Source organism: Lithobates pipiens, unplaced genomic scaffold (assembly GCF_037356315.1).
Source record: "Lithobates pipiens isolate NorthernLeopardFrog02 unplaced genomic scaffold, aLitPip1_a1.2 Scaffold_25, whole genome shotgun sequence".
In the NCBI taxonomy this organism is placed as follows: Eukaryota; Metazoa; Chordata; class Amphibia; order Anura; family Ranidae; genus Lithobates; species Lithobates pipiens.
The window spans coordinates 17,614,343-17,636,012 of NW_027507787.1; the positions used below are offsets into that span (position 1 = coordinate 17,614,343).

Sequence of the window (21,670 nt, forward strand, 5' to 3'; positions counted from 1 at the left end):
TTGATTTTCATACAAACAGTGTACAAGGTCCATCAGCTAGTTTAGATAACCATATTCTTGGCAGTTCAGATGGAAAATTCCCGACATGTTTCGCCTACTCAGAGGCTTCTTCAGGGGAGCCAATAATTGATGGAGGGAAACATTTTTTTTTAATATAAAAGCAGATGAGAGAGAATTCACTGTAAACGAAATAGAACAGAATTAATGGAGCCGGTCATGATGAAAGAACACATCCTAAATCCCCGCCAATGCCCACCTATCTCAAAGAATTCAGCGGATTTAGAAAAGAGCCAATAATATATATATCATTAAAAGGTATGTTTAGAATGGTACCTACCAATCTCAAAAGGCCTCGCCTATGCACTAAAGTGAAGACCCCACTCAAAATTGGAGAGCGAGCCAGTCCCCAAAACCGCCAAAAAGGAAGGTAACTGCAGGAGACAAATGAAGCAAACAAACAGGTCCAATTTCATAAAAGGTCCACAGGGGGCCTATAAAGGCTTCCATAAATATAATTAATTGAATAAAGAATGAAAGATCCATTTCGGTAAGAGGTAGATTTTAAAATAAAGTCCTACCTGAACAATTTAATGTGAGGTGTATCCTATGAGAGGAGCTGAGGATTACATAAGGGAGGTCCTTAAGAGTTTTTTTGAAGCCAGTATAATAACCTAGACTGTAATGGGATAATTAAATTTTTTTATCAGAATAGAACAGATGGGTGATATCTGAATAAATTAAGAAGGCCTGAAGATAAGCAAAGAAAAAGGGATTTACTTAGCAATGTGCTCTGAAAAGATTTTTGCTAAAATCATTGAAAAATGCTTACCATAAGCATGAAGAAAGAGCAGAATCAGTTGTTGCTATGCTTGACAAGCAACAGCATGGAGACACTATGTGGCAAGAGACTGCAGAGTTAAGCCAATCGAGCTGTAGGTAAAGCAGTTTGGAGAAATTGATCTAAAATATGAGAAAACAAACCAAGACAAGTTCTAAGAAATTGTAAGAGTAGGGTTAAATAGGAATTGGAAAAGCAACATGGTCTGTGTGGACAGATCGTGTGCTTTGCTACAGACTGACCTTCACGGTGGGATCATCACTGACAAGCTCTGCAGGGCCGACACACCTGCGTTGTGAGTGTGCCTTTTATCTCCCTCAACATCCGGCGTCCCATCAGCGACGCCGGGTGTGAGCGGACAATAGATGCGGGACTGCGCATGCGTACCAATTGTCCGCTCACACCCGGCGTCGCTGATGGGACGCCGGATGTTGAGGGAGATAAAAGGCACACTCACAACGCAGGTGTGTCGGCCCTGCAGAGCTTGTCAGTGATGATCCCACCGTGAAGGTCAGTCTGTAGCAAAGCACACGATCTGTCCACACAGACCATGTTGCTTTTCCAATTCCTATTTAACCCTACTCTTACAATTTCTTAGAACTTGTCTTGGTTTGTTTTCTCATATTTTAGATCAATTTCTCCAAACTGCTTTACCTACAGCTCGACTGGCTTAACTCTGCAGTCTCTTGCCACATAGTGTCTCCATGCTGTTGCTTGTCAAGCATAGCAACAACTGATTCTGCTCTTTCTTCATGCTTATGGTAAGCATTTTTCAATGATTTTAGCAAAAATCTTTTCAGAGCACATTGCTAAGTAAATCCCTTTTTCTTTGCTTATCTTCAGGCCTTCTTCATTTATTCAGATATCACCCATCTGTTCTATTCTGATAAACATTTTTAATTATCCCATTACAGTCTAGGTTATTATACTGGCTTCAAAAAAACTCTTAAGGACCTCCCTTATGTAATCCTCAGCTCCTCTCATAGGATACACCTCACATTAAATTGTTCAGGTAGGACTTTATTTTAAAATCTACCTCTTACCGAAATGGATCTTTCATTCTTTATTCAATTAATTATATTTATGGAAGCCTTTATAGGCCCCCTGTGGACCTTTTATGAAATTGGACCTGTTTGTTTGCTTCATTTGTCTCCTGCAGTTACCTTCCTTTTTGGCGGTTTTGGGGACTGGCTCACTCTCCAATTTTGAGTGGGGTCTTCACTTTAGTGCATAGGAGAGGCCTTTTGAGATTGGTAGGTACCATTCTAAACATACCTTTTAATGATATATATATTATTGGCTCTTTTCTAAATCCGTTGAATTCTTTGAGATAGGTGGGCATTGGCGGGGATTTAGGATGTGTTCTTTCATCATGACCGGCTCCATTAATTCTGTTCTATTTCGTTTACAGTGAATTCTCTCTCATCTGCTTTTATATTAAAACATTTTTTTTCCCTCCATCAATTATTGGCTCCCCTGAAGAAGCCTCTGAGTAGGCGAAACATGTCGGGAATTTTCCATCTGAACTGCCAAGAATATGGTTATCTAAACTAACTGATGGACCTTGTACACTGTTTGTATGAAAATCAATATTTGTAGTTTCAAAATTTTGAATTTACTGTACCCTTGTGGCCATTTTTAGTATATTTAATAAAATATTCCTTTTTATAAAAATATTATTTTTCTCACTAATATCAGCACCGTAATAGTCCCATTTACCTCTTTTCGTCTCTCCATATTTGCTATAATCGGGATGAGGTGCGCTGATAATCCCTTGCCTGACCCAGTCCCTTCCATCTTTCTAATTTAATATTATATTTAGTCCATGAGATAGGCTCTAGTACTTAAAAAAATTTAGGAAGACTAGGATTAAACTATAGAGGGGCATTTGGAGAAATTGCACCCTTTGGATAACACTCGCATCTAAGACCAGCCTCCCAGGCTCAAATAGTATTAAACAAGAGAGTAGTCACCTGGTAGGGTACCTTACGACCCCTAAATTAAAGTACCTTAAGAGCTTCTATTTAACATGCCACTGCTGCTTACAGCTGAGTAGAGGAGTTGTATAAATCTGGGCTTAGCCATCATACGGCCGTAACCAGCTGAGTGGCTAAAAAGTATTTATATAAATCTGGAAAAGCTAAACCTCCCTGTTCACAAGGGCGCATCAGGGTGATTAATTTATACCTGGGGTTCTTCGATCCCCATAAAAAATATGAAAAAAGATGATTTAATCTTGTAAAAAAGGATACAGGGAGCCACTGAGGAGAATATCGAAATAAATACATGAATTTTGATATAATTTTCATTTTTAAAAGATTAATACGTCCCAATAATAATGGTAGAGACTTCCATGCTTTCAACTTTGACGCAATGTCTCCTAGAATCGGAGTCAAATTCAAAGAAATAAATTCAGAAGCTTGGTGGGAAATTACAACTCCTAAATACTTGAAAGCCTCCATATCTATTGGAAACAACAAGGACTTAGTCCAATATCTATTGGAAACAACAAGGACTTAGTCCTGTAACCATTGAAAATGAATCCAGTATCTCTAAGGCCCCTTGGAGTGGGGGTCCAAGCATTGTTCAAAAATAATAAAAGGTCATCTGCATACAAAGTTACCCTCTCCTCCAACCAACCAATCTGCAATCCCTCAATATTAGGGGAAGTGCACAAAGCCTCCGCCACCGGCTCCATAGCAATCGCAAAAAGGGTTGGAGAGAGAGGGCAGTTCTGATGAGTTCACCCAAATAATGAAAAGGTAAATGACAACCCTCCCCCCAATTTCACTGCAGCTGTGTGATTCCTATAGAAGACCTGCCACCATTTTATAAATACCATTGGAAAGCCCATTCTGGGGAGTACTTCCCACAAGAAGGGCCACTCCAAGGTATCAAAAGCCTTTTCAATATCTAGGGAAGCAATGACCCTAGATCCTATATTAGGATGTGAAGCATAAATATTAGTATATAATCTCCTAAAATTCATATCAGTAGCCCTACCAGACAAGAACCCCTTCTGATCTGAGTTGATAATATTAGACAGATGTTGTAGTCGTTGGGAGATGAGCTTGGTCAAAATCTTGAAGTTTACATTCAAAAGAGCAATAAGCCTATATGAGGCACAAGAGGATAGATCTTTTTGGTGCTGGTAAATTAAAACTATATGAGCATGACTCATTAAGTCCAGTAAAGCTCCTTCCTTCAGACAATCAGAGTAAAGAGAAGCCAATACGGGAGCTAAGCGCTCTCCATGAGCCTTATAAAATTCAATAGGAAGGCCATCCGGCCCAGATGACTTCTCCAATGGAAAGGAACCGATGACTGAAAGGACCTCCTCTGATGTTATAGGACGTACTAGCATCTACCTCTCATTATCTGTTAACCAGGCCAGTGCGACTGAATCCAGCCAAGCCTCCAATTCAGTCAACTGGAAATCAGAAGGCAACTGAGATATATATAATGTCTGATAAAATTGCCAAAAAGTCTCCAGAATTTTAGGCTGTGTACAGGCCATATCTCCGGAGGAGGTGCGTATTTCCGAAATTGGAATACTAGATGGTTCATGTTTAGCCATCATGGCCAAAAAATTACCATTACGATCTCCCTGCTTGAAAAGATTTCTGTTTATTTTTGTACAAGTCCATCCTCGTAGCCTCAGCCATATGCAAATGTAGGGCCGGTTTACTATGGAATAAGGCATTAAAATTAGATTCCAAAGGATCCACAGCATTTTGGGCTGTTTTTTCATCTACTATAAGCTTCAAAGCGTCATTCTTTACTCGTTGAGACTTATTAAAAGCTTTAATAGCGGATATATATTGTCCTCTTGTATAGGCCTTAAAAGGCGGGAATCTAATTTACTATGGTATGTAGGCTTGTGCAATTCGTTTCGTAACGAATCGAAATTCGGCCGAATTTTGCATCTTTCGGACATTCGAATGCATCCGAATGTCCGAATAAAAAATAACGAATAACAACGAATACAAAAGAAATGTAACAAATGAATTCGAATAAATTAGAATGAATTCGGTAATTATTTAAAGATCTAATGAAACAAAAGGTCAGCTCAAAGTAAATCTTATAGTCCAATCAGCTAATTAATTTTGTGCCGGAGGTTGGATTACTGGCAAAGTGCATTCCTGAGAACTGAGTTAGAAGGGTGTTGTATTGTATTTGAAAAGATTCAATAAACAAACGACTTTTCAAACTACGAATCATTATCACGAATGTCTATACATACATAAATAGCGAATTTCAACGAATATGAACGAATGAGTTCGACACTCTACGAATAATAACTAATTATCCGAAAACTTATTAACGTAACAGTGGCAAAAATGTCAAAAGGGGAGTTATGCCTAAAGACTTTCACGATATTTAACGTCAAAGAGGACTTATCTTAACCACTTGCTTACTGGGCACTTAAACACCCTTCCTGCCCAGACCAATTTTCAGCTTTCGGTGCTCTCACACTTTGAATGACAATTACTCAGTCATGCAACACTGTACCCAAATTAATTTTTTGTCCTTTTTTTTCCCACAAATAGAGCTTTCTTTTGGTGGTATTTGATCACCTCTGGGGTTTTTATTTTTTGCGCTATAAATGAAAAAAGACCGAAAATTTTGAAAAAAAACCCATATTTCTTTGTTTCTGTGACAGAATTATGCAAATTATTAATTTTTCTTCATACATTTTTGCCAAAATTTATACTGCTACATATCTTTGGTAAAAAAAAACCCAAATTAGTGGATATTATTTGGTCTTTGTGAAAGTTAGAGAGTCTACAAGCTGTGGTGCGAATCGCACAAAATTGATCACATCTGATGTACTGGTGGACTATCTCGCTTCTTGTGACCCGAACAAGTCAGGAAAGTACAAATACCCCCCAAATGACCCCTTTTTGGAAAGTAGACATTCCAAGGTATTTAGTAAGAGACATAGTGAGCTTTTTGATGTTGTCATTTTTTCCCCACAATTCTTTGCAAAATTAAGATTTTTCATTTTTTTTTCTCCACAAAATTGTCATTGTAATAGGTTATTTCTCTCACGTGGCATGTGTATACCACAAATGACACCCCCCAAAAAATTCTGATACTCCTCCTGAGTATTACAATACCACATGTGTGGGACTTTTTCACAGCCTGGCCACATAGAGAGGCCCAACATGCAGGTAGCGCCATCATGTGTTCTAGGAACATAAATTACACATCTAACTTGTTGACTATTTATTACACTTTTGAAGCACCAGGACAATGACACGTGACACTGATGACAGATGGCACTTATATGTGGCACTGATGACACGTGGCACTGATGACAGATGGCACTAATATGTGGCACTGATGACAGATGGCACTAATATGTGGCACTGATGACACGTGGCACTTATAAGTGGCACTGATGACACGTGGCACTAATACGTGGCACTGAAGACACACGTGGCACTAATACGTGGCACTGATGACAGATGGCACTAATACGTGGCACTAATACGTGCCACCGATGACAGATGGCACTAATACATGGCACTGATGACGCGTGACACTGATGACAGATGGCACTGATAAGTGGCATTGATGACACGTGACACTGACAACAGATGGCACGTGACACTGACAGGTGGCACTGATGACAAATGGCACTGATACGTGGCACTGATGACAGATGGCACTAATACGTGGCACTGATGACAGATTGCACTATGTGGCACTGATGACACGTGGCACTGATGACAGATGGCACTTATACGTGGCACTGATGACAGATGGCACTGGGGACAAATGGCACTGACAAAAGGTGGCACTGGGGGCAGGTGGCACTGGGGGCAGGTAGCACTGGGGGCAGGTAGCACTGGGGGCAGGTAGCACAGGGGTGGATGGCACTGGGGGCAGGTAGCACTGGGGTGGATGGCACTGGGGTGGATGGCACTGGGGCGGATGGCACTGGGGCAGATGGCACTGCTGGGGGAGGATGGCACTGCTGGGGGAGGATGGCACTGCTGGGGGAGGATGGCACTTTTTTTTTTTACTTTTTTTTTTATCAACTCAAGGCAGAACGGCTGCCGCTGCAGCTGTTCATCTCTCCCCTCTCACACTGTCTGTGTGAGGAGGGAGAGCGGCGCTGAGAGATGATCTCATATGTTTACATATGAGATCATCTCCCATTGGACACGCTGATCACGCTGTAAACGGCCACTGTGATTGGCCGTTTACAGCGATCTGTGTTTGCCTGTCCCCGGGGGACACGGCAAAAACAGAACTTCCGCGATGCGCGCCCGTGGCGGCGCGCATTGCGGAAGTAAACATTAGGACGTCCAGGGACGGCCTCCCGGACGAACGCGCCTGCTCTACGGCCGTCATTCGGCTATAGGGCGGGCGGGAGGTGGTTAAAGAGCAAGTTTACATTTGGAAAAGGGAGCACATAAAAAGCCCCCTCAAAACATATTTGGTCAATGACATCACCTAGGATATGTGACACTGCATTTTACATTTCAGAGGCACCAGGAATCTGTCATTCGGGACAGGAGTAGCAGTGGGTCAGCATCATTGTGGTGCCGGTTCTATAACTTCAGGTGTCCCTGATCATGGTTGATGGGGATCTACTTCACTGGATGCATGTAATTGACCTTGGATTTATATTGAGGGTAGGGATGAGCTGAGTGTTCGAGTCAAACCCATGTTCAAATTGAACACCGGCCGTTCGGCGAAACCAGAACATTATGGGCCGTTCGTGCCAAATTCCAGTGGCGCTCACGGCCCATAATGCACTGCTCCATCGCAGTGCATTGCTAGCTGATGATTGGCCAAGCATGCACTATGACCCGCATGTTTGGCCAATCACAGCACCGTCAGCAAAGAGAGCCATAATTGGCCACAGGCAGGATGCCTGTGGTCAATTAGGGCTTAGGGGGTTTAGTACACGCTACCCCAATTGCTTTTGTTGTTCTGATCCTATACCACAGGCAGCTGCAGCAGTTACAGTCAGTGTATTGTGCCCCTTGCACAGTGTACACTTGAAGCTAACCCAATTGCTGGTGGTGTTCTGGTCCTATACAACAGGCAGCTGCAGCAGTTACAGTCGGTGTATTGTGCCCCCTGCGCAGTGTACACCTGAAGCTACCCCAATTGTTGGTGTTGTTCTGGTCCTATACCACAGGCAGCTGCAGCAGTTACAGTTGGTGTATTGTGCCCCCTGCACAGTGTACACCTGAAGCTGACTCATGGTCCAGCAGGCATGGACAGGGACGTTACCTATCTTTCACGGCGTATTGGGTGACTCTTCTGGCAGCTGGGAAGGATGCATGACAAGGGGCAGTAGTATTGGAGGTTGTTCCGCCACCACGCCTCCAAAATGCTACTACTGGTTGTGACCCACCTCTCTCCTCCACCCCTCCTCTTCTTCATCCTCCATGGCCTTTTCCTGTGCTTTGTCCTCGGAACCAGCGGTGCTCCATAGGCATTCAAGGGGCTACGCAAGTACTGAGGCAAAAAGATGCCATGCCGTGCTTGCGCTAGTGTGATTGGGGGGCAGGAGCCACACTGGGGCAGATATTCTGTCAGCTCTGCAGGGGCAGGCTGAGAAGTCATTGACGCCACACCAGCTTAAGCCAGTAATGATGGTTTACAACAATGGTACCAACCTCCTCTCTGCCCTCTGACAGGGATAACTGACCCATGTGCCCTGTGTGGCTCACATCCTTAACTTTGTGGTGCACCAGTTCTTGGGCAGGTACCCGGGCTTACAGGATGTCCTGAGGCAGGCCAGGAAAGTCTGTGTGCATTTCTGCCGGTCATATAATGCCAATGCTTGGCTGGCTAAGCTCCAAAAGGAATTTAACCTGCCCAAGAACCGCCTAATCTGTGACATGCCCACCAGGTGGAACTCAACGTTGGCCATGCTGCAGTGGCTGCACAAGCAACATAGGGTCATCAATGAGTACCTGTGTGACTTCGGCACCAGGTCAGGGTCAGGGGAGCTCGGTTTTTTCCCCCATGCCAGTGGGCCATGATCAGGGATGCATGCACTGTCCTGTCATCATTTAAATGAGGCCACAAGGATGGTGAGCAGTGACAATGCATGCATCAGTGACATTTTACCTCTTGTCCACCTGTTGGAGCACGCGCTGCGTGGAATAATGGACAGGGCACTTGAGGCAGAACAGGGGCAGGAAGAAGAGGACTTCCTTGCCTCTCAAGGCCCCCTTTATCTAGACAGTGTTCCTGCTGGATAAAGGGAAGAGGATGAGGAGGATTGTGTCAGCATGGAGGTGGAGCCTGGCACTCAGCAGCAGCAGCAGCAGCAGCAGCAGTCTTTTAGGGATGATTTACAGTCCCAAGAAACACGTGGACTTGTACGTGGCTGGGAGGAGGTGGCTGCGGATCATGTCGTCCTCAGTGACCCAGAGGACTTCAGACGGAATTCTTCAGCTAACCTACGCTATATGGCCTCCCTGATCCTGCAAAGCCTGCGGAAGGATCCTCGTATTGTGCGGATCAAGGAGAGGGATCATTACTGGCTGGCAACTCTCCTTGATCCACGGTACAAGGGTAAGGTTGCAGACCTTATCTTGCCGTCGCAGAGGATGAGAGAGGCCTTGAAGAAAGGTCTGTGCAACGCATTCCCAGAGACTGGGAGGTTACAAATTCCAGGTCCTGGACAACGTGTTGCTGAGGCTTCGGTCATTCACAGAAGGAGCGGTGGAGAAGGTGGCTATCTGACCAATACATTCAAACAACTTTTTAGTCTGCAGCCCCAGGTATGATCGGTTCCAGAAACCATCGCCAGCGTCTGATTTACATGGTGCAGGAATACCTAGGGGCAAGATCAGACTTGGACACCTTTCCCACCGAAAATCCTCTGGCTTACTAGGTCTTGAGGATGGATCACTGCCCAGAGCTTGCACAGTATGCAATTGAGCTACTGGCCTGTCTTGCATCCAGCGTTCTTTGGGAACACACCTTCAGTGCTGCTGGAGGCTTTATAACCGATCACAGGGGGTGCCTGTCCACCGACTCGGTTGATCGAATGACCTTCATAAAGATGAATCAGTCTTGGATCACCACCAGCTACTAAGCACCTGAAGTTGATGTAACCAAATATTTTTTTTTGAAATGTCACATCCCTTCAAGACTGCCTATGCTGATGCTGAGTGACTATCCTGTTATGCTGACTGACTATCCTCTTCCGCCTCAATGATCCTGCTGTTAGCTTGGAAGAACATTTTTGGTTCTGGGCGCCGCCACCAGTGGCTAAGGCCCAATTTTTCAGCCCCTAACAGGAGCATGTAATTACAATTTTTGATGCAATACTTTGCAGCAGGGCTCATTCCTGCACTCAAACTAGACTATCTGTGAGGGGTTGCAGTGTCGTGACACCAGTGCCTAAGGCCCAATTTTTCAGCCCCTGTTTAACAGGGGCATGTAATTACAATTTTTGATGCAATACTTTGCAGTAGGGCTCATTCCTGCTCTCCAACTAGAGTTTCTGTGAGGTGTTGCAGTGTTGTGGCACCAGTGCCTAAGGCCCAATTTTTCAGCCCCTGTTTAACAGGTGCATGTAATTACAATTCTTGATATAATATTTCACAGCAGGGCCCATTCCAGGGCCCACCTAGAGTAACTGTGAGGACTTACAGTGTTGTGGCACCAGCACCACACCCACCACAACCACCAAAGGCTCAATTTTTCTACCACTGTTCAACAATAGCATGTAATTACAATTCTTGATATAATAGTTCACAGCAGGGCGCTCCAGCGCCCACCAAGAGTCACTTTGAGGGCTTACAGTGTTAACTTGTGGCAACACCAACACCTTAGGCCTAAATTTCTGCAGAGCATTTAGGGCAGGCCCCTACTTTCAAACATCCAACTTACAAACGTCTCCTACTTGCAAACAGAAAGAGACAACAGGAAGTGAGATGAAATCTACCCCTAGGAAGGGAAATTCTCTCCTGTAAGAGTTGATATGGGAAAAATGTGTCTCCTCTCCACTGATGCTTTATCCCAATCCTTGTTTTACTAAAAACACCAAATTTTCAAAAAGCATTGGTCATTGGGACAGAAAGAGAGGTGATATCTTCTAAAGAGGTGCACAGATGGAAAAAAAATGTTACAGGGGTGATAACCCTTCCCTATGTTTTCAAAAAAGCAAAAAACCAACACCTTGTTCCGCCATTTCTGCAGAGCATATAGGGCAGGCCCCTACTTTCAAACATCCAACTTACAAACATCTCCTACTTGCAAACGGAAGGAGACAACAGCAAGTGAGATGAAAAAAGATGGACGACAAAACAAATTATACAGGGGTGATAACCCTTCCCTATGTTTTCCTAAAAGCTTAAAAATAGTTTTTTTGACTGGAGCTACACTTTAAAAATGTACCAGTTCAAAATTACAAACAGATTCTACTTAACAATAAACCTACACAGTCCCTGTCTTGTTTGCACTGCCTGTATACTGCTGTTCTGAGTATATAGGGCCTGGGGGCCCCACACCTTTCCTTTTTTTAATTTGGGTACGGGGTTCCCCTTAATATCCATACAAGAACCAAAGGGGCTGGTAATGGGCAGAGGGGGCTACCCATGCCATTTTTCTCAATGATTTTCATCCATATTGCCGGAACCAGATATTACATTAAAACCGTAAGCAGTTTTAAATGACTTTTTCCGTTAGAAATTTAATTTTGTGCAGGGACTGTTCTAAACACGGGAAACACGTGCCACTTTAAAGGCATACTATAGACACTCCCCAGGCATGATATTTAAAGGAATAAAGGACGCTATAACTTTTGCGCAACCAATAAATATAAGCTTATTGACATTTTTTTTTACCAAAGACATGTGGCTGAATACATTTTGGCCTAAATGTATGACTACAATTTAGTTTATTGGATTTTTCTTATAGCAAAATCTAGAAAATATTTTTTTTCAAAATTTTCAGTCTTTTTTTCGTTTATATCGCAAAAAAAAAAAATCAAATACCATCAAAAGAAAGCTCTATTTGTGTCAACAAAAAGGACACAAATTTTGTTTGGGTATAGCATTGCATGACCGCGCAATTACCAGTTAAAGCAGCGCAGTGCCAAATTGTAAAAAGTCCTCTGGTCTTTAGGCAGCCAAATTATCCGGGGGCTTAAGTGGTTAATAAAGCTGTAAGTGTAGCCTAACTGTATTTTTTTAAAGTATTTCACTCCAGGATTCACTCCAGGACATAAAAAATAGATTTGTTGATTATATGTGCATGGAAAATTAAACAGTAAACTGATCTTTGTTGACTGAAGTTTGACCTGGAAATGTGAACATGGAGATGATTTTCTTTGATGTATGAATAATAAATCACTGATTGGTGATCTGCAGAATCCTAATGACCAGGTTATATGTGCTTCTAATAACAAATGAAAATACTAAATACATTTTATTTTCTCAATCCAGGCTCAGAGGTATGAGGCTGCATCGACTATTTATGGGCCTCACACACTGTCTGCATACCTGCAGCTCTACAGCAGGCTGGCCAAAGCAATTGCAGAGGTAAATATAATTACTGTTAAGGGGGAATTCCATCAAAACTGATATGGGTGGGTACTGTATGATATAAGGTGTTAATACATAAGTTCTAATTCTATTTTATTTTTGGATAGAATGGGGGGCAGTTAAAACCTTTTTTTTTCTTTGGGGGGGGGGGGGGGGTCCCTTTATCTCTCTCCTGGTGACCACTGTAACTGGGACAGAAGGTCAATGGAAAACCAAAATTGACATCATAAAACATTTTTTTTACAGTCACCCCATAACAGGAGGCATATGGTCATAACTATCTAAGAGGGCAATTCCACTAACCACACTAACATATTCTGCTCTTTAACCACTTAAGGACGGAAGGATTTACCCCCTTAATGACCAGGCCATTTTTTGCAGTACGGCACTGTGTCACTTTAACTGACAATTGCGCGGTCATGTGACACTGCCCAAACAAAATTTCTGCCTCCCCAAAAATAGAGCTTTCTTTTGGTGGTATTTGATCACCTCTGTGGTTTTTATTTTTTGCGCTATTTGTACTATTTATAGCGATCAGAGCTAAAAATAGCCACTGATTACGGTATAAATGTCATTGGCAGGGAAGGGGTTAACACTAGGGGGCACTCAAGGGGTTAAATGTGTGTCCTAGGGAGTATTTCTAACTGGGGAGGGTGGGACTGCCTGGAGGAGGAGACCGACCGCTGTTCATATCAGTATGAACAGCAGATCTGTCTCCTCTCTCCTGACAGAACAGAGATCTGTCTGTTTACATTGACAGATCTCCGTCCTGTCTCTCTCTCCCAGATAGCAGGACATTGAGCTGCAAGTTTGAAAATGACTTGCTAAGCTATTGCTAGACATGCCAGATCAACTTTCTTTGCAAACATTCTTCAAGTCTGCTGCAAGTTCCTATTAAGTTCTGTTGTGCAATAGTCATCCCACCACAGGGGTCACTGTGACTTGCTGTAACTTTGCTCTTGCTAGAGACTTGCCATGCAAATTTGCTACAAATTGGAAAAGTGCTCTGCAAGTGTACACCTTGCCAGTGAAAAGTGCAGCAAGTTAAAAAGACTTACAATTCAAAACTGCCACAGATTTGTGGCAAGTTATCATTGCTATCTGGGCAGGAGCAATTGTGGGTACCTGGCGGACATCGTGGCCGCCGGGCACGTGCATTGGCTCCATTGCCATGCCTCTAGAGCTCTTATAGCGGCCAATGTACAGCTACGGCGATTCTCCCAGTGGAGCCAACCTGCCGTAGTATAACTGTGGCGGCTGGTCCTTAACTGGTTAAACTCTTCCGCTATCTACAACTTAACAATTTTATAAACTCTCTAAACAAAAATCATACTCATCCATTACTGTCGACAGCCTTTGAGCCTTTGTATGTCACACATGTCCTTCGACTTGGGGCCTCATTTCATTGTTGTACACTAGTATATTTAATCATACGGAACACATATGCCATCTTACGGTTCCAAATCGGAACTAGACCTTGGCAATACACTACCCCCTGAAGAAAGGTGCAAGATATGGGAGGCTCTATTTAAATCATCCCATAATTTAATTGAAACTGAAAATTCCTTCAAGGTTATGTCTCATTGTTACTACTGTATATACCAGCCAAACTGACTAAATACATACCCCCATATCCATCAAATTGTTTTTGAGGCTGCCAGGATTTGGGTGACATGAAGCACATTTGATGGACATGTTCAAAAGTAAGGATTGCAGGTTTTTACATTGGTCAATACTGCCCTTCATGTTGTTGTTCATGCTGCATAACGATTCCTGGGAAGCCCTTTTGCATAAACCAATTGAAAACACTACGTGTCAGAAGCGCACTCTTCTTACCCATAATTTTATGGTGATGAAACAAGCTATTGTGAAATCCTGGAAATGACCTACCCTTAATGTCGAGGCAGTTAAGAACCAAATCCACTGAATGCTCATTCATGAAAAATGAACAGCGATTCCTGCAGGCACGCATGATGAATTCTTACAGGTTTGGCACCCTTAGCTAGATCTCTTTCCTCTACCTCATATGACCTCCTGCTTCTTGGAACTATAACCACATTTATTTTATTGGGTCAACCAGAGTCCCTGGGGTACCACTTGTTCTTTCCCTTTCTTCTCTGCCTTTCTTTTCTTATTTTTCATCCTTCTCCTTTTCCTTTCTTTTTCTATTTTTCTACTACTAATTTTGAGCAATTCATATACCCTCGCCGTATATATCCTGGTCCTGGCCAGTAATTTCCCTCACCTTCCATCTGTGCCAAAATATCCCCCCTTCACCTTTTTCTCCCCCGTCCCCCCAATGTATCCTTTATATGACAATGCTTCGATCAACCAATTATATCCCTTCTCCTTTCTGTGTCTTTATATCTAACATTTCTCATGGATCATACACATAATTCAATATCTACAGTACAGGCAGGTCCATAAATATTGGGACATCAACACAGTTCTAATCTTTTTGGCTCTATACACCACCACAATGGATTTGAAATGAAACGAACAAGATGTGCTTTAACCGCAGACTTTCAGCTTTAATTTGAGGGTATTTACATCCAAATCAGGTGAACAGTGTAGGAATTACAACAGTTTGTATATGTGCCTCCCACTTTTTAAGGGACCAAAAGTAATGGGACAATTGGCTGCTCATCTGTTCCATGACCAGGTGTGTGTTATTCCTTCATTATCCCATGTACAAGGAGCAGATAAAAGGTCCAGAGTTCATTTCAAGTGTGCTATTTGCATTTGGAATCTGTTGCTGTCAACTCTCAATATGAGAGCCAAAGAGATGTCACTCTCAGTGAAGCAAGCCATCATTAGGCTGAAAAAACAAAACAAACCCATCAGAGACATAGCAAAAACATTAGGTGTGGCCAAATCAACTGTTTGGAACATCCTTAAAAAGAAAGAACACAACGATGAGCTCAGCGACACCAAAAGACAATGGAAAACAACTGGTGGTGGATACCAAATAATTCTTTCCCTGGTGAAGAAAACACCCATCACAGCAGTTGGCCAGATCAAGAACACTCTCCATGTGGTAGGTGTATGTGTGTCAAAGTCAACAATCAAGAGAAGACTTCACCAAAATGTAAACCATTGGTGAGCTTCAAAAACAGGAAGGCCAGATTAGAGTTTGCCAAACAACATCTAAAAAAGCCTTCACAGTTCTGGAACAACATCCTATGGACAGATGAGACCAAGATCAACTTGTACGAGAGTGATGGGAAGAGAAGAGTATGGAGAAGGAAAGGAACTGCTCATGATCCAAAGCTTACCACCTCATCAGTGAAGCATGGTGGTGGTAGTGTCATGGCGTGGGCACGTATGGCTGCCAATGGAACTGGTTCTCTTATATTTATTGATGATGTGACTGCTGACAAAAGCAGCAGGATGAATTCTGAAGTGTTTCGGGCAGAATTATCTGCTCATATTCAGCAAAATGCTATAGAACTCATTGGACGGCGCTTCACAGTGCAGATGGATAATGACCCAAAGCATACTGCGAAAGCAACCAAATAGTTTTTTAAGGGAAAGTAGTGGAATGTTATGCAATGGCCAAGTCAATCACCTGACCTGAATCTGATTGAGCATGCATTTTACTTGCTAAAGACAAAACTGAAGGGAAAATGCCCAAAAAACAAGCAGGAACTGAAGACAGTTGCAGTAGAGGACTGACAGAGCATCACCAGGGATGAAACCCAGAGTCTGGTGATGTCTGTGCCTTCCAGACTTCAGGCTGTAATTGACTGCAAAGGATTTGCAACCAAGTATTAAAAAGTGAAAGTTTGATGGATGATTGTTAATCTGTCCCATTACTCTTGGTCCCTTAAAATGTGGGAGGCACATATACAAACTATTGTAATTCTTACACAATTCACCTAATTTGGATGTAAATACCCTCAAATTAAAGCTGAAAGTCTGCAGTTAAAGCACATCTTGTTTGTTTCATTTCAAATCCATTGTGGTGGTGTATAGGGCCAAAAAGATTACAATTGTGTTGATGTCCCAATATTTATAGACCTGACTGTATTACTGCTGGGCTAAATTAGTTAAATCCAGGTTGAATTGTAATCGTATGATCCTGTTTTTGTTATCCTTTGTTAAAAATGGAAGCTTTGCTTCTTCATCTTTTATTTACCTTTATTTTGTATACTGATTGTATATTACTTATTCTACTGAAATTTTAATATAAACTTATTGAAACATAAACCCTTGGAGACGTCAGTGGTTTCCTGGCTCTGACCCTCTACCATGGAGTCTCACTTTTGTCTTTTGCAGTAGAAGGTGTATTCTTTCTCTTCCTTTCTTGGAAACATAAAATATAAAAAAAAAGCCTAACAGGAAAATTGCATAGATCTCAAATCATAGGAATTTATGAGACAAGAGAAAAGACGGCTTGCTCAAACTGCCACCTTCTATGCATAAATGTACTTGCAAAACCGACTATTGTTTTCAAGGTCTTCAGCTATAATGTTTACAATATTATAAATTATTTGTTTTTTCAAAGAATATGTGTGCCCCGTTGCGCATATTAAAGAGAAATAAGCTAAAAAAAAAGCAGTTTAATCAGTTAACGTTTTCATCTTTTAATTTTCCTGGAAACATTGCTTGTCTTGTTCTTGTTCTTGGTCTTGACTTACAGTAGACAATACATGTTGCTTTTTCCATAATAACTGAGCTCCAAGAAATTATCTTGCAGTGTGAAAAAACATTTATTATTTATTTATAAGGGTACTTTTTTAGTGCTGTCAATTTACACAGTGTTCAACATATATATTGTACACTCCCATCAGTCCCTGCCCTCAAGGAGCTTACAATTTAAGATCTCTAACTCACATTCATACATACACATACTAGGGCCAATTTAGACAGGATTGAATTATCCTACCAGCATATCTTTTGAGTATAGGGGGGAAACTAAAGTACCCAGAGGAAACCAATGCAGTCACAGGGAGAACATGCAAACTCCAGGCAGGTAGGGTCGTGGCTGATATTTGAACTGGGGACCCTAGTGCTGCTAGGTGGACGTACTAACAACATTAATTAAAGCAATAAAAAACATTCACGCTGAAGATGATCTGTTTAATCTCAATATATTTTGTTGCAGAACAATGTTGGTGAATTGCCTAAAGGACCACCGCCACCATTTTTCAATGAGTCACAACTTTTTAGCTTCTTGGGTGCTGTTCTTGTAGATAGAGCCCCAGGAAATACCACCTTTGGAGATGTTTTAGAGGAGGTGAATCCTCATTATCTGCCGGTAAGTGATAATATATATATATATATATATATATATATATATATATATATATATATATATATATATATATAAATAAATAAATAATTATTCTTTCATTTGCTCTCTGTTAGGTTGACATAGCTCTTGATTAACCTCCCTGGCTGTATGATTATTTCAGATTTTAGTTGCTGAAAGTGATACAATTATTTTGCATGAAAATTTTGCATTTTATATTGTAGGCCTGTAACTCTTAGCCCTTGTACACACGGTCGGAGATTCCGATGGAATGTGTCCTATCGGACCTTTTTGTCGGATAATCCGACTGTGTGTGGTCTCCATTGGACTGTTTCCGTTGGAGTATTCGACGGACCAAGTTTTCCAACTTGTCCGTAAAATTTTCCGACAAAATTTTCCGATCGGACACACTCCGATCATGTGTAGCCTACTCCGACGGACAAAGTGCCACCCATGCTTAGATCAAATTCCTAGACCAAAGCTATTGGCTACTAGCCTGAAAGTAGTCCCGTCATAACGGTATAACGTCATCACGTTATGTACAATCGGATTTTCCGACAACTTTGTCCGACCGTATGGATGCAACAGTTTCGGACAAAATCCGTCAGACAAAATCCAACGTATTTGGTTGTCAGAATGTCCGACCGTATGTACAAGGGCTTAGGAATAACTCTTAAATCTGTCCAAACCAGAGTCTAGTAGACATCTCGGGTATGATAAAGTTTGAAAAATTAAATCATAAATTATAATATAATAAATAACTATAAATAATTATACCAAATAATAATATAACAATAATAAAAAATATTCAATAATTTAATCAAATCAAAAACACTGAAATTTGCTCAGTTGCAGAATTGTCACTGTCATTACTTTTCAGTATTTGATGACGGATCTCCTCACAAATCGATTCTGTGAGTGATTCCAATTTATTATCGCTGTTTTCTAGCTGGTCTAAAACCATTTTTGATGTAAAGGGACAGTTTTGGTTGCTATGGACAATCTCCAGTTTCTAGGCATAAAGAACAGTTTTTATAATATAAAACTACATGCAGAACACTAGGCAGACCACTCGGGACAAAGGGGATGTGAAATAATTACATACAGCAATGTAATCTGTAAGATTACATTATACTGTATGTAATGTGTGTGTTTTACTTTTTGAATTTGGGGACATCGCTGGATCCAGGGGACAAGGTAAATAACCTCTTCCTGGATCCAGCGATGCGGTCCCGAGTCTGGCTCAGGGATTACCGCTAATGGTACTAAATTTTCACCCCGAACCAGACTCGGGAATACTGCCAGGGGGGTTAAAGAACATATATACTTGTCTGTGAAATCTATTTGATTTTTTACATATAGGTAAGCCTATAACAAGGCTTACCGATAGGTACAGTAAAAATCTCTTAAACATGCACCATTTAGGAGATATTTGTTTTAGAAGTGGCTGGTGACGTTACTGGCATATGCGCACTGTGCTCTGAATGAACCGTGCCGTCCATTCAGAACTCATGTGTGGAAGTGACATCATAGTGGCTCGCCATTCATACAGCGGAATCCCCGGAACCCAGAAGGAATACTAGGTGAAGATTGAAGTGCCTACAGCGGTGACAGCGCACTGCTAGAGGCTTAGTGTTCAGGTAAGTCTGAAATAATTTGCTAGTATGTGGAGCATACTAGCACATTATTACTTAAATTTGCTTGGGGCCCAATTTTTTTCTTTGCTGGGGTTTACTACTGCCCTAAAGCATATATGTTTGTCTGTTGAAGAAGAAACAGAGCAGTACAGGTAGTTCATCATAACAGAAAGACAGCTAGTTCCCAGAGAAGGAATTTCTACTATATAAAGTAAGAATGAACATTGACTTCAGTGGGTATATGGTTATACTGTCATGATCTGACCATCATCAGGCTAAAGGGAAGGTGACAAACTTGCAAGCTTGGATGCTGGTATTGGGGCAGGTTGCCTGACCTGCTTGGCCAAATAATCCTTGCCTGGCCAAATACTACTTCCTAGCAATGTTGTGCTTCCCTCCCAAAGACATGAAGTTTTTGCTAAGAAATTGAACCTTTTTACAGTATCTAATACTAATATCACTGAACAATATAAAATATTCCTCACTGATCCCAGCGCCCAAATGGAAAGGAAGTTATCAAAATCTCATCCAATTGCCAGCTGCTATCATAAATTAAGTTACAAATCATATAAATATATAGTATAAATCATTCCTTATCCTTCATAAAATTATACTATATTGACAGCGCTAAAGCGCTGTCAATATAGTATAATTTTATGAAGGATAAGGAATGATTTATACTATATATTTATATGATTTTACAGTATCTATTTAAACAGGTAAGAAAAAAAAAAAACAGAATACCTTTATTATATATTCTATATGTTAAGTGTTTTCTCAAGACAAATGACAGAGAAATAAGAGAGAATGAAGGAGATAGAGAGAGATGAAGATATGACAGCAAGTCTTGGCCAGTACAAAAGCAAACTTAAAAGTCTTTGGCCAAATTTCCGATCGTGTGTCTGTGGCATAAGAAGTGCATAAATCTCTTTGGAGCTCAAAAGTAGGCCATTGCTAAATTACCACAGAATTATTTTAATAAATAGGGAAAAAATTTGAGTTTGGAAAACCCAACCTAGCAACAATAGGAATGCAAGTTACATAAATACTGCTAGGAAATCTTGTAGGCAGGCCATGCATACAACCTATATACAAAATGTTTATTTGTTAAAGCAGAAATTAAGTATTGCTTTTATTGTGATATTTTGTGTTATTTAGATTACTATGAAAAGCCTGAAATTTCATCCCAACATTATTCTTATTAGTACATAGAGCAAATACTCTTTTTATCTATATATAACTTCGATATGTGTATTTTTATGACATTACTTTATCTGTTTACTATTTTATGCCATGCATAGGGTGAAGTAGCTTCAGTTACATTTGTCGCTGGGAACCCCAGGAATTCCGCAACATACATGGTAAGTGAGAATTAGCAGCACTACAATGACAAGTTGGAGAATGTGTCCCTAATTGTTGCTGTTTGATATGGGTAGACTTCTCAGGAAATGCAATCATTCTACAACCGATCAATGACTTTTTAGCAAAATCATTTTGGATCTGTGATATAATGGGGGTTATTTACTAAAGGAAAATCCACTTTGCACTTCAAATGCACTTCAAAGTGCACTTGGAAGTAAAGTCGCTGTAGATCCGTGGGGGACATGCAAGGAAAATAAAAAAAAGCATTTTAGCTTGCACATGATTGGATGATAAAATCAGCAGAGCTTCCACTCATTTCAGATTTATCCCTTAGATTTAGAGCGACTGCACTTCCAACTGCACTTTCAGTGCACTTTCAATTGCACTTGCAGTGCAAAGTGGATTTGCTTTTCGTAAATAAACCCCAATATCTCCATTATAAGTATTTACATAGCGCTGACAATTTAGACATCACTTTATAGCTCATTTACATCATTCCCTGACGTCAAGATGCTTACAATCACAGGTCTCTAACTCACATTCACAGCCCCCTGTACCATGTGATTAGCAGTAGACAATCAGAGATCACAATAGTAAGCAAGCTGTTATGAATGAAAGCCATTCATGACAGCTAAAACTATTGGTTATAACAGCAATCATCACTGTTATAAGCAATAATAGTGTAAAAAAAGAAAAAGCCTGATCACCCCCTCCACAGGGTAGTAGTGTCACTATGGTGACACTGAACTACTCTGATGAGAGTATGTAAAAAATCTTGTTCAAATCCCCTTTAATTAATATTACATGAAAAATATAAACTTATATCAATAAAATATTTGCACAACAAAAAATATAAACGAAAGTGCATTTTCAAAAGGTATTGTTGTAGTTCGGATTTGAACCAACGACCCTAGTGTTGCTAGGCAGAAATGTTAATCACTAAGGCTGGCTGTAGATTAATTAAAAATTTTAATTTCTCTTTTGTTCACTGACTGACACAGCTCCTTTCTTAGACCATCGTGTTGTTACGCCACCTTCAGGAGAGGAC

General features: G+C 41.1%; 1 protein-coding gene across 1 annotated transcript in view; it reads left to right on the top strand.

Moving 5' to 3' along the window:
* The window catches only part of LOC143930134 (putative neutral ceramidase C), a 130,323-nt gene that overhangs the window by 98,132 nt on the left and 10,521 nt on the right, over window positions 1-21,670 (top strand). Inside the window, exons 17-19 of the mRNA XM_077454152.1 lie at window positions 12,271-12,366; window positions 17,477-17,629; window positions 20,562-20,621. Of these exons, the coding sequence (XP_077310278.1) occupies window positions 12,271-12,366; window positions 17,477-17,629; window positions 20,562-20,621 (309 nt within the window). The remainder of the gene's footprint in view (window positions 1-12,270; window positions 12,367-17,476; window positions 17,630-20,561; window positions 20,622-21,670) is intronic.